The sequence below is a fragment of the Balaenoptera borealis genome (assembly GCF_965194805.1).
Source record: "Balaenoptera borealis genome assembly, chromosome: 2".
In the NCBI taxonomy this organism is placed as follows: domain Eukaryota; kingdom Metazoa; phylum Chordata; class Mammalia; order Artiodactyla; family Balaenopteridae; genus Balaenoptera; species Balaenoptera borealis.
The window spans coordinates 103,754,545-103,768,172 of record NC_138867.1 but is presented as its reverse complement, the minus strand read 5'-3'; the positions used below and the strand labels follow the sequence as shown (position 1 = coordinate 103,768,172).

At 33.9% G+C, this 13,628-nt stretch overlaps 1 protein-coding gene across 1 annotated transcript in view; it reads right to left on the bottom strand.

Annotated features, from left to right (window-relative positions):
* The window catches only part of CSNK1G3 (casein kinase 1 gamma 3), a 578,377-nt gene that overhangs the window by 524,373 nt on the left and 40,376 nt on the right, over positions 1 to 13,628 (bottom strand). Inside the window, exons 2-3 of the mRNA XM_082380715.1 lie at positions 8,682 to 9,107; positions 110 to 150 (exon numbers count right to left, since the gene is read on the bottom strand). Of these exons, the coding sequence (XP_082236841.1) occupies positions 110 to 150; positions 8,682 to 8,859 (219 nt within the window). The 5' untranslated portion in view covers positions 8,860 to 9,107. The remainder of the gene's footprint in view (positions 1 to 109; positions 151 to 8,681; positions 9,108 to 13,628) is intronic.

The window sequence follows — 13,628 nt, the reverse complement described above, 5'->3', positions numbered from 1 at the left end:
ATAAACACTCAAGTTAAAATGATATGAAAAAAAAGTAGTGAAAATGCAACTTAATCATTAAAGAAATAACAAGAAAATAATTAAAGAAAAATAAGAAACATGAACTTACCAGTTTAATTGCCACATATTCATTTGTGTATAAATTTTTCCCTTGAAAAAAAAAAGAAAAATGTCAGATTCTACCAGCAATGAATTTTTAAAGATACCTTATGTAAAACTGTACTCTGGGGGGGTCGGGGGAAGCACATAACACATTTAAATGAAACATAGGTTTTTGCTTCCAACTGTTTAGCAGAAGTCTCAATAACAAGGAAATATTTAAATTTATGATCAACTCCATAACATATTTAGTATTTCACCTGGATTCAGAGTAGAAAGCAATACTAATAAATACTTTAGTCCATTTATTAAAAAAAAAAAATTCTTGTTTTGTTGGAATACTGCATACAATTTACAAAGTAATCAGTAGGCAAACACATGCTAAACTAAATTTCAAAACTAGAACCCTATATAGAAACAGGAGTACAAAATTCCTTTCTCGATCACCACCTCGTTTTAAATCCTTCATTATTATGGGATGTGATCTTAATAGGGCTCATATGCAATCTAGTAAATAGATCAAATATATAGAAAAAATCTGGAATACCTTTAAAATAAAATAAAATTTTAAAAGTATTATTCAATAATTGGCTTTGACAAACTAGTTAATTACTCTGAGGGGAAGAAGGGTTATTAATAACTTGCCTTATAACCAAATTAAATTCCAGGTATTTTAAGAGTTAGATATAACCCATAAAACAAGAAAAAATACTTATCAGGCCAGTATATAGAAGCCTTTTTAAGCATTAAAAATAAATGGAAAAAGATTAAAAGATCAGAAGATTTTATACAGATTTGATAGCTTAAAATATTTTAAACTTTTGTAAGTTGAAAAAAACTATTATATACAAAGAACAGGTGAAAGACAAATCAGAATAAAGATTTAATATAATTAATATGTAAAGAATTCAAATGAATTACAGTAATCATTGGCACCAGCAAGTTGAAAATAATCTAGAAAATTCCAAGGGGTCAACATCTGTAGTTCAAGTAAAATACTATGGAGAATTAAGTATATGAAGAAAATCTGATACAGAAATTAATGTGCTTCTTTACAAGTACAGTTCAAAGAATAAAAAACAGAACAATATTTGATTTCTGGATTTCCAGTATTCTTTCAATAAGCATGTACTATTTTTATAGTAAGAAAAACAAAACACTGATCATTGTTGTTTTTAACTGTGATAGTAACTGGCCCTGGTCACACTGGCTACTTAACACAAAATAGGTAATCATCAACTTTCACACATGGTATTTTTCCAACATAATACTCCTAACTTCATTTTATACAACAGCTAATAAATGGCAGTAAAACTTCTAGACAAAATTTCAGTCTTGGATATGCTGCCACAGTGAGCAGTATTTTCACCATAAGAATCTTTGCCACAAGCAGTATCGCAGCACAGCTAATTGCCCATGAGGCAATTTTGCTGGAAAAGATAAAACAATGAAAATAAAATTTAAAATGAACATTAAAAAGGACACAATGACACATGAAAGACTAGTAATAAAATATTTTAAAGATTCTACTGTGCAAAATGAAAATACAAAAAAATATCTGAATACATTTAAAACGTGTATAGATTCATGATTATAGTTGTATTATGGTATATCTGAGAAAAGGTGACACTTCCTTTGTCAAAGTCAATCATTAAGGATTCAGAATCTCATGTTGGACCTAAGTTCCCTACGACATAAAAAAACTAACTCGGTCTTCCCTGGTGGTGCAGTGGTTGAGAATCTGCCTGCCAATGCAGGGGACACGGGTTCGAGCCCTGGTCTGGGAAGATTCCACATGCCACGGAGCAACTGGGCCCGTGAGCCACAACTACTGAGCCTGCGCGTCTGGAGCCTGTGCTCTGCAACAAGAGAGGCCGCGAAAGAGAGAGGCCTGCGCACCGCGATGAAGAGTGGCCCCCGCTTGCCGCAACTAGAGAAAGCCCTCGCACAGAAACAAAGACCCAACACAGCCAAAAATAAATATAAAAATAAATTAAAAAAAAAAAAAACTAACTCTAAGTCTCCACAGATATCCCTGGAAATAAAATGAACAATCGAGGGATGCTCCTATTTATTATCAATATATGTAACCTATATAACTAGTAGTAAATCTCTAGACTACATTTAAATGTTCCATCACATGACCAGTCTTTATGTTTTATCAAGTCATCTAAGCCAGATTCTGTACCAAATACAAAAATTCTGTCTCCATAATGTTCTCCACTATCAAAGAGCAAAAATTTTCACCATTTTCAAGAAACTTACACTCATCAGGAATCACGTAACCATTTCTTTATGGGGGATAGGAAGAGCTTGATTCTTCTTTTGCCTCCAACTTCTAATATTGCATGATAAATCTGATAAAGACAGCATTAGAGCGCAAGCTGTTGTATCTAAATTAGCCAAAGAATTGACAATGCTCTGGATGACTGTTGTGAGTTACTAGCTGCTTCTTTATATTTGCTATAGCTTGGTAAGCTTTTGGTTTGAGGTGTGGCAGGGATGACTGCGTTCCCTGAAGGATCTGCAAAGTGATGTTCTCATTTTCTAGTATTGTATGCAATCTGGCTTTTCACTCTCTTATGTCATACCTCTAGTAAGTTTTCTTATCATTTTATTTTCTATCAAGTCAATATATGTAGTTGTTTTATTCACTATTTTAAGACCACCACGCTACTCGTCGCTATTTAGACCATTATGAGGCCTAAGATTTATATAAAATAAAAATATAAGGAGGTTAGGAGGTTGGGCTAGAAACACTACTATATATAAAATAGATAATCAACAAGGACCTACTATATAGCACAGGGAACTCTACTCAATACTCTGTAATAACCTATATGGGAAAAGAATCTGAAAAAGAATAGATATACATATAACTAAATCACATTGCTGTACACCTGAAACATAACACTGTAAATCAAGTATACTCCAATATAAAATAAAAATTAAAAAAAAAAAAATGAAAGCACTGCATTAGTGGAGAAGTGAAACCAAACTGTCAACCCGTCGAAACCAAACTGTCAAACCAAAATGTCAACCAGTTATTTTATCTTTTACAGCATTGAAACCAAATTGTCAATCATTTATTTCACCCTTTACGGCAAAACTGCCTTATGGCCAATGAGTTGTATGGCCAAACAGTAAAACTGCTTGCAGCAAAGACTTATGGCGAAAATACCTAGAACCGTTGCCACCACTGTACAGCAGTGTTTGTTCGTATAAATATTATAATGTTTTTCTGAGTTTTGTCCTTATTTTATAAAAATTAGTGAAAAAAAAAGCATTCATTCTAATGCTAAATAGCATGAGTCTCATAAACCCGTCACACTTATCACAAAGATGGAGTTCAATAGGAGTAACCAAAGTGGTGAATGCTAAGCTATAGTGAGGTACTCACTGAGCCCATAAATATAAAAAAATTTTAGAAAACATACCATATTTTTAGCCAGTAAGTTCAGCATTTAGATGTGCCTTCATATATATTTTCAAGAATGCATTATGTATAAAATTGTAGTCTTCCTCTAGTAAGCTTGAGGTGAATAATTTAACGGTACAATGAAAAACTTAATCTTGAGGAACTGGTGTCTAACAAAGGAACAATTGTGTTTTGAGTTTAAATATGGAATTTATATTTCCTCAAGACATTATCATCTTTTCATAATTATCCTGTATATGATATTTATTCGCAAGCACACAGGGAAAAATATTCATAGGACAAGAAGTTAGGTTAAACACAAATTCCACAGAATCAAAATAAACCATATACTTCTAAAAGTACTGTTTTTGTTGGCATTTACATGGTCAAATGTCTACTTTTAAGTCGCAGCAGAAAGTACAAAATCCTAAAAGCATCACCTTTTTTGAACATAAGAGATTTTGCTGAACTTTGAGGGTTATATTTATAAAGATGAACATAGACTGAACAACACTACCAATGCATTTTTGTCACCTTGCATAGGCACAGCCTTCAATAATTGGCTTTCAATCGATATTTGTTATATATATGAACTAACAATGCACAGAATATGTGTTTGTGGGTAAAATACGAGCGAAAGAGAGGGAGTGTATGTATAGAGGGAATGCAGTTAAGAGAAGGCTCCAAGTAGACTGGTTCCAGTTAACTGATGTTTTAAATCCAATTTCAAAAGACATTTCCAATAGAGCTTTGTGCCACACTGAACTTGAAAAGATGGTTTTACCAATTCTGTGGCATTTGGGTGGTCATTATTATAAAACTATGTTCTACAGAAACTACATATATGTTTATATCAGGGATTACTAATTAACCAAAATATACCTGTGCCCCTTCCCTAATAATAGAATGCCCAACTTTTAAAATGGTTGTCCAGCTAGACTAAATTTCTAGCCTCTTTTTCAGCTTGGTGCGGCCATGTGATCAAGTTCTGGATATGAGTCGATGTTAAGGTATGTCGCTCCCCACTTCCAAGAATGAACATATGCTCTTCTGGCCCTTTTTCTTCTTCTTGCTGGCTGGCTGGAAGAGAGACTGAAGCCACATATTGAGGATGCAGAGATACCCTGACAGCTCTGGGTGCTGTCCTTCTGGTCTGTGTTATGTGAAAAAGAAAGAAACGATTTTGCCTAACACCACTATATTCTAGGTTCTCTTTGTCATAGCATCATAGTCTATTCCTTATTATTACATTTTTCAGATAAGTTTTAAGCTTCAGTTAGAAAAAGTAGAAAATCAATAAACATTCATAAAAATGATGAATCCACTCAAATCTGTATATTTACTTGATATATACTGTAAGGCCTGCAGAATTTTCAACAAAACAATTCTTAAATATAAACAATAAATTAAGAAGAGTTATAAGCTATACAGGAATAAGAGAAGAAAAAACAAAAATAAAAGAAGTTATAAAAACTCCTGTGGTCTACTTAATTATATCAAAATTTACAATATCTTATTTCAGATAGTGGGAATTCATAGACAAATATATAACACCCTTGTTCTGTGTTCCTTTGCGTCATGGTCAGTCAGGTGTAGCCACAAGAGGGGACACAGAAGCAGCTCAGGAAAACAAAGTTTATTATACTCCAGTTCCTAGAAAGGGGGTCACAGAAGAAGCATCATGTTTTGGACAGGTGGTAGAAGACAAGAGCAAGGGAAGAGCTTAGGCCAAGGCCTTTATTGGTGTTTCTGCAGGAAAGGCAAGGCAGGGCAGGGTAAACAGCTTAGGACTGGGTAATTTGAATAATTCTGTTAGCCTTTGGTGGGCAGGCTCTAGTTGTCTTGTACTTGGCCATGGGATGAGTTAAGGAAGAGGAAAATTGCCTCCTGGAGTGTATGGGCCAGAGAGGACGCATGGCTCCGGATTGGTTAGTTTGCAGATCAAGGCATGCTCCCAGTTGAGTCCTTTGCTATCTTTAAGAACTGGCTAGCCTGTAGAGAAGCAGTCTCTCCACAGCTAAAAAGGTTTTGAGGTGTTTTTGTTTTTATTATTAAAGCAATGTTATGTTGGCTGAACTGTAAAGCAGAAAGGTATTCCATATATTCTGGAATACATCTGCAGTAAGAGGTCTCACCTCAGGTTTTTTTTTTTTTTTTAATTGAAATAGGGTTGACCAGAAAGGTTTTTTTAAGATGTTAAAGCATCATGGGAAAATAAAAAATATATACAGTATAACCCCACATTTTAGCTAGCTTTCTTTTGTCTCATTCAGTGCCTGTTAAAAACATTTCTAGGGGTTTTGGTTGACTAAGCTAGAAATACATCTAACATGCAGCAGGATGCAAGCCTTACCACAATACAAAGATAAAATAAAACCAAAAATATATCAATTCATCATTTAACAATTAAAAATACAGATAAAAATGATAGTAAATACATTTACTTAAATTTAATTTTAGATTACTTCAAAAGTTCAACAATTTTTTTTTAATCTCAAGGCCAATTTTTATGTCCAACTTTCTTTTTTTTTCCTGTACTTTCAACAGAGGGTAATAGTGTCTCTCCTTGGGGCATTTAGAAATGGCAGTGGAGGTTGGGGGAAGGGCATTTGGGGTTGTATGTGGAGATCCAACTCCTATTTAGTGCCCAAGAAGTCTGAAGTTTTAAACACCATGCAGTGCATTGGACAGTCCTCTACAAAAAAAAACAACAAAAAACTGTCCAGCCCAAGGTGCTAATAGCATCTTTGTTGAAAATCACTTACCTGTAACATATATACCTTATATTCCTTCTTACCCAATACTAAGCACAAAAATTTCAGTGCCAGAAATCAAATGTCTATTAACATGGTTTTAAAGAAAGCACCTTAAGAATTCAAACCAGCTTTTAACATTAGCATGCTTATCCAGGTACAGAAAGAATGATACTTATCACAACTTTTTCTGTACAGAGAAATCACTTGGGACCTTTAGAAAAATGAATAAAACGTCCCTTTATTTAGTAGTCTATCAAGAAAGAAAAATATGATTAAATTAGTTCTGCAAGTGTATATGTTACATGTATCATAAGTACACATAAAACAGTTACATGTATAGATAATACATTTAAATAAATAGATGTACACAAATATATAATAAAAACCCATAGATAGATTAGGTACAGAGAGATAGATAAATAGATGATGGATGGATGGATGGATGGATGGATGGATGGATGGACTAGTAAGTCATCTTATGCCTATTCCTGCTCATTCACAGACTGCAAAAGAAAGGGTTATTTTGCTGTTTTTTCAGTACATAGCATATATAGTTTCAGTATATATGGGTACATATAGTTTCTCATATTGCCCTAGTTAAAATGCTCCACTAGATTGTTTTGTGTGTATACACACACATACACACACACATATATACATACATGCACACACACAGATGTATATATACATAGTTATTTTGAAATAAATTACATGAAACCAATTTTGAATAAAAAAAGGCCGAAGTACTACGGTACTATAGTCATATACACAAAGAGAGATAGAGTGACAGGTGAAGTACAAATATTTATATAAGACAAAATATATAGCTATAAAACTAATTTATATAAATAAATTTAAATAAATATACATATAACATGCTATAATTTTAATTAAAAACAAATATCTTGATATCTTTTAATGGATCAGAACAATCATTGTTTTCCTAAAACAGGCAAGTATAGTGCTGGTCCTTTTACACTATTATCTAAATTTAATCTTCACAATAATTTAGGAAGTGGAAATAATCCCATTTTAAAGTTGAGAAATCTGAAGCCCCACATAGTTAAATGACTTACGTATTCCATAATGGCAGAGACAAATTTTATATTTTTCTAGTGTATCATCAGTGCCTAATCATGCCTCATACATAATACTGTAGACATGCGATAAATTTTGAATGGATAGATGGATGTATAATAGTTCAAGGTTGGATAAGTAAACAACCCGGTTTTTTTTCTAATGCCAAAATCAGAAACAATTTAAGAATTTCAAAATATCTAATTCAATATCCTTCAAAAAATAAAATGTAAAACATTCACCCTTACAAATATTTGTGTCCCTTCTAAAATGCAGAAGAGTCTGTCAGACACATCATTTAACAGCAATGTACAAAATATGTCATTGCCTTTTATTGCCTTGCTTCATTCAAAGATTTAATGTACATTAGCTACATAAAACAGTAATAAAATGAAGGAATAACTACAAATTAGAGTGTTTTACAAGATGAAAAAGGAGAAGTCGAGTAGATGAACATACAATTGCGTATATTTCTAACACCAGGGTTGAATCTAATGAAAATTGTGAAGCCAAGTTTTTTCTTTTTATTTCCGAAGTTTACACTCTTGCATTGACCAAAGAGCCCTCAGGGTACCTCAATACTGACTCCCATAAAACTGTGCTACCCTCCTTCTTGTTTCTCTTCAGTGAAGATAGCTACATCTTTATTGTACTAGGAGTTAAAAATGTAGATTTGGATCACGAGTCCATCTTAAATTGCTGTGTGACATTTGGCAAGAAACCTTCCCTCACTGAGTTTCAAATGCCTTAAATGTAGAGTTAGGAGGTTTAAATTAGACCAGTGTTTCTTCCCAAACTTACCTGATTGTAAGAATAAACTGAGTCAGTACTTTGTGTCCCTTATTAAGAATATAGATTCCTAAACTACCCTGGATATACTTGGGGGAAGGGGAGAATAGATTACAGCACTGTAAATTTCACTGATTTTTGATGCAGTTTCAGCATATTACCTTGACTTTAAGCCATACATATCCTCCTAAAGTAACCAGTTACTAAATGTTTTCAAATCAGAAAAGGTAGCCTAAATATCATTCCTAAAAAATACATTGCAAAGGCTTTCCTGGTATCTATTTCAGCCTGCTGGGGCTTTTAAATTTACTTTCTTTTTTCTCATATTCTGGATGGTTTATCTCAAGTAAACAGACATTGTTATACTAGGGAATTACTGACAAATAAAAATAGAAGTATATTAGAAATTCCTAATATCTATATTCTTTAAAATTACCACAATTAAACAACTAAACAATTAAGTAACTAAATCATTTCATTAAAAAGTATCTTTCATTTTAAAAAATGCTCCCAACTTTATGGAATAAACAAAATAGTCTTACCTAATCGTAATTCTCCAAAATTCCCACATCCAATTTTTTTTCCGACTCTAAAGTTAGGTCCAACCATTAAAACTCCAGAGGATGAAGAACCAGTTCCTCGAGTGTTGTGTCCTGACCGACCACTGGGTCGTGCCATTCTATCATCTGATTTGTCCTTGTCTTTCTTTTTATTATCCATATCAAGTTTGCGGTACTCCACTTTGAATTCTTTAATCAAGACGAGCACACTGAAATAGGGTATCGTGAGAATAGGTACATCACTAAGTAACTGTACCAGGTGGGTAATGTTAACATTCAAATTGCAGTAGGTAGTCAATTAACTGGTGCGTGTTCATCCCATTCGTAAAATTTTTCTCAGTTTTCTTTTCAGCAAAACATGTCTTCAAAATTATCTTTTCAATGATGTGAGCTAATATTGATAGTGACCTAGAATAGTAAGAAAAGAAAATCAGTCAACTTAAGAGAATTAAAAAACATATGTTTGGGAAATTAATAACATAACCAAAGTTTAGGCAATGGACTATTACTATTTGTTGATGCCCACTGAAATCAAACCTCAGTAGACTCTTAATCATTACCCTTTATTCCTATACTTTAATACCAAAGGGATCACAAAAACATTTTAAAACCAAACAAAGAAATCAGGGATTTGGTTACTTCTTTAAAATAAATAAAAGTAACAAAAATGTATTGAGAGGGACTTCCCTGGCGGTCCAGTGGTAAAGAATCCACCCTCCAACACAGGGGACGCGGGTTCAATCCCTGGTTGGGGAACTAAGATCCTGCATGCCACGGGGCAACTAAGCCAGCGTGCCACAACTACTCAGCTCACACGCCTCAACAAGAGAGCCCACATGCCGCAAACTACAGAGCCCATGCACTCTGGAGCCAGTGCACCACAACTAGAGAGAGAAAACCCACACGCCGCAACTAAAGAGAAGCCTGCGCACCACAACGAAGAGCCCGTGTCACAACGAAAGATCTCGCATGCCACAACTAAGACCCAACATGGCCAAAAAAAAAGAAAAAAGAAAAATAAATAAAATCACTGTTTAAAAAAAAATGTATTGAGTGTTTCATAAGCCAATATACATTCACTAACCAAGTCCTTCCAACTTAAAATCATTTCAATTAAAAAAAAAACTCAAAGAATTCCAGTAAGTCAATATAAGATTTTCAATTTAAATTAAAGCAAAAAAAGAGAATACATTTCGCAAATTAGTAAAAGATCTTAATAAAAATATCTTCCACATATTCATATACTTAATAATTTTCAAAGGCTTTTCAAATATACATTCTAATTTGGTCTTCATTTATTCAAATATTTATTACCCATTAAGTGTATATTATTCATAACTATATATGGGAATGGAGCAATCATAACAAGGGTTGAAATAAATAGTATTTTCTGATCAGCTTTTAGCAACACACCAAATATGCAATTATTCCTAACACCTAATCTATTTATAAAGTTTCTTATTATATTTGCTATACTCAGTATTACAGATGAAACTATAAGCATCTGTTTGGTATAAGTAAAATCGAATCATTTTTACACATACTGTTTGCTCTCTTTCCAGCTATAATAGAGTAACTAATACTGAACTTCCCCTCTTGCTATAAATAATTATGAAACTGGACAAAACATATGAAGCACCTGTTTTCAGGGACTGGATAATAGGCAGTATAAGAGAAAATAGAAACACAGAAGGTGATTTCTACCATCACCCAAGATCCCCAGCTAGGGACAATTTTCTGACTACAGCACAGGGAAATGGAGGCTCAGGCAGTGCACAGTGATCATAGATCAGAGTTTGGGACTGTTGAAGCTAGTGGAATTTGCAGGAACTCACAGTACTGAAGGTGAGGCAGTTGTACAGTTTTAGGGATAGGAGGTGACAGGGCAGAAGCTAGGCTAGCAGACAAAGGCTACTATGGGGTTAAATAAAGAATGGAGATACTAAAGGCTGTGCAGTGCTAGAATATCTTAAAGTTCCTATCTAGTCATGGTGGAGGAACCTCATTAATAGCTCAGAATTCAGCTGAAATACCAGAAAGACCAAGTCTTTAGAAAAAGGACCATACCCTAGAGTAAGGACTACTATACACTGGCCCAACTAAAGCCTAAAACCAAGCCTAGATAGGATTAAGAATACCTCCAATTACACTAACTACATTCCAGAATGAAACTTGACATGCTTAAAAAAACAGAGGAAAAAAAAACCCAAAATCAGACTTCCAACAATGTTGAATTCATAACGTCCAGACATGAAAATGAGCAGTAAATGTGACATGCAGCCAGGAAACAAAGCCATCAAAGGAAATAGACTCCAAGATTACCCTGATATTGAAATTAGAAGACAGGACTTCAAAATTACTAAATAGCTGTTAAAGTCCTATTACATTAAAGAGACTGGAGCAGAAAAAAATATTTGAAGAAATAGTGGTTGAAAATTTCCCAAATTTACTGAAAAACATTAACCTACAAAATGAGGAAACTCAGCAATCCCATAAAGGATAGGTACAAAGAAAATTAAACCTAGGTACATCAAAGTGCAAAAACCCCAAAATAAAGGGAAAATCTTGAAAGCAGACAGAGAAAAACTACACGACATACAGGTGAACTTCTAACTTCTTATCAGAAACAATGGAGACCCAAAAGAAAATGGGAGAATACGTTCAAAGCAATGAAAGGAGGAAAAGAACTCTCAACCCAGAACATGACATCCAATAAAAATTAGTCTTTAAAACTGAAAGTGAAAGAAAGCCATTTTCAGATGAAGGAAACTAAGAATTAGTCACCAGCACACTTGCACAACAAGAAATACTTTTTAAATAGTGCATTAGGCTTAATTAAATCACATGATACCAGATAGAAATCTGAAACTTTAAGAAGAAATGAGGAACACTAGAAATGGGAAATGCATGTGTATTCATTTCCTTAAAAGATAAATTACTCTTTAAAGCACAAATAATTTCTTAGTGTCACTTACAACACATGTAGAAATAAAATATATGTATAACAACAGAAATGGCAGGGGCAGGTAGTAAATGGAATTATATTATTTTAAGAGTCTTATATTTGTTAAGAATGAAGTGGTTCAGTATTAATTTTAAGTAGCCCATGACAAGTTAAAAATGCATATTGTGATACCTAGACCAAATACTAAAAATTAATTACAACAGAAATATCTAAAAAGTTAACACAAGAAATAAAGTGGAATGAAAAACATTTGATTAAAACAAAAGAAGAGAAATAAGAGATATGAGACAAAAAGGAAAACAGCAAGAGAATAGACTTAAAAACACACATATAGGGCTTCCCTGGTGGCGCAGTGGTTAAGAATCTGCCTGCCAATGCAGGGGACACAGGTTCGTGCCCTGGTCTGGGAAGATCCCACATGCCACGGAGCAACTAAGCCCGTGAGCCACAACAACTGAGCCTGCGCATCTGGAGCCTGTGCTCTGCAATGGGAGAGGCCGCGACAGTGAGAGGCCCGCGCACCGCGATGAGGACTGGCCCCCACTCGCCGTAACTGGAGAAAGCCCTCGCATAGAAACCAATACCCAACACAGCCAAAAATAAATTAATTAATTAATTTTAAAAAACAAACAAACAAAAAAACACACACATATAATGAAAATGGATATTTTCCTAATAAAAGGCAAAAGGCTATATTAAAAAATCAAGATCCAACTATATGCTGTCTCTAAGAAACAACTTTAAATACAAAGACACAGATAGACTGAAAGTGAAAGAATAGAAAAAGAGGGCTTTCTTGGTGGCACAGCGGTTAGGAATCCTCCTGCCAATGCAGAGGACATGGGTTCGAGGCCTGGTCTGGGAAGATCCCACATGCCGCGGAGCAACTAAGCCCCTGCACCACAACTACTGAGCCCATGCGCCACAACAAATGAAGCCCACATACCTAGAGCCCGTGCTCTGCAACGAGAAGCCACCACAATGAGAAGTCCGCGCAATGCAACAAGGAATAGCCCCCGCTCACCACAACTAGAGAAAACCTGCGCACAGCAATGAAGACCCAAGGCAGCCAAAAATAAAATAAATAAAATAAATTTATTTTTTAAAAAAAGAAAGAATAGAAAAAGAGATACTATGCAAACATCAAGTATAATAAGCTTGAGAGGCTGTATTATCATACAAAGTAAACACCAAAACAAGGGAGTATCTCCAAAGATACAGAGGTCCACTTCATAATGACAAAAATATCAATTCAACAGAAAGACATAAAAATCATTAAAATGACATAAAAATGAGCAAAATGAAGCAAAGACTTTAAAAAACAATGATTTGTTTGAAATGATTGTTTGAAAAAGACCATCATAGTTGAAATGTTAACACTGTTGTTTCAATAACTGATAAAGTAGAAGACAAAAATATCAGTATGTATACTGATACAGGAGATCTAAATAATACCATCGATTACCCTGAACTAACTGACATTTATAAAATACAATATCCAAAACTGAAGAATAATATTCCCTTTCAATGTTCATCATGAAAGATCATATGCTGTCATTATTTAAGTCTCAAATAACTCAAACATTAGAGTATACTCTCTGATCAAAACAGAATTAGATGAGGAAACAATAATTATATGATATCTAGAAAATCCCCAAATATTTGAAATTTAAACACACCTTTAAGTAACTCATGAGTTGAAAAATAAGTCAGATGGGAAACTAGAAAAAATTTTTCACAGAATAAGGAAATATAACCATTAAATTTTGTAGGTTGCAACTAAAGCAATGCTCAGAACAAAATTAGAAACTTTAAATGCCTACATTAGAAAAGAAGTTTTTAATCAATGATCTAGATTTTCTCCTTACAATGTCAGAAAAATTAGACATAACTTGAGGAAGTACTTTAATAGTGCTATTGTTAATATTCCATAGGCTTACATGAAAACATAGTCTTAACAAGTG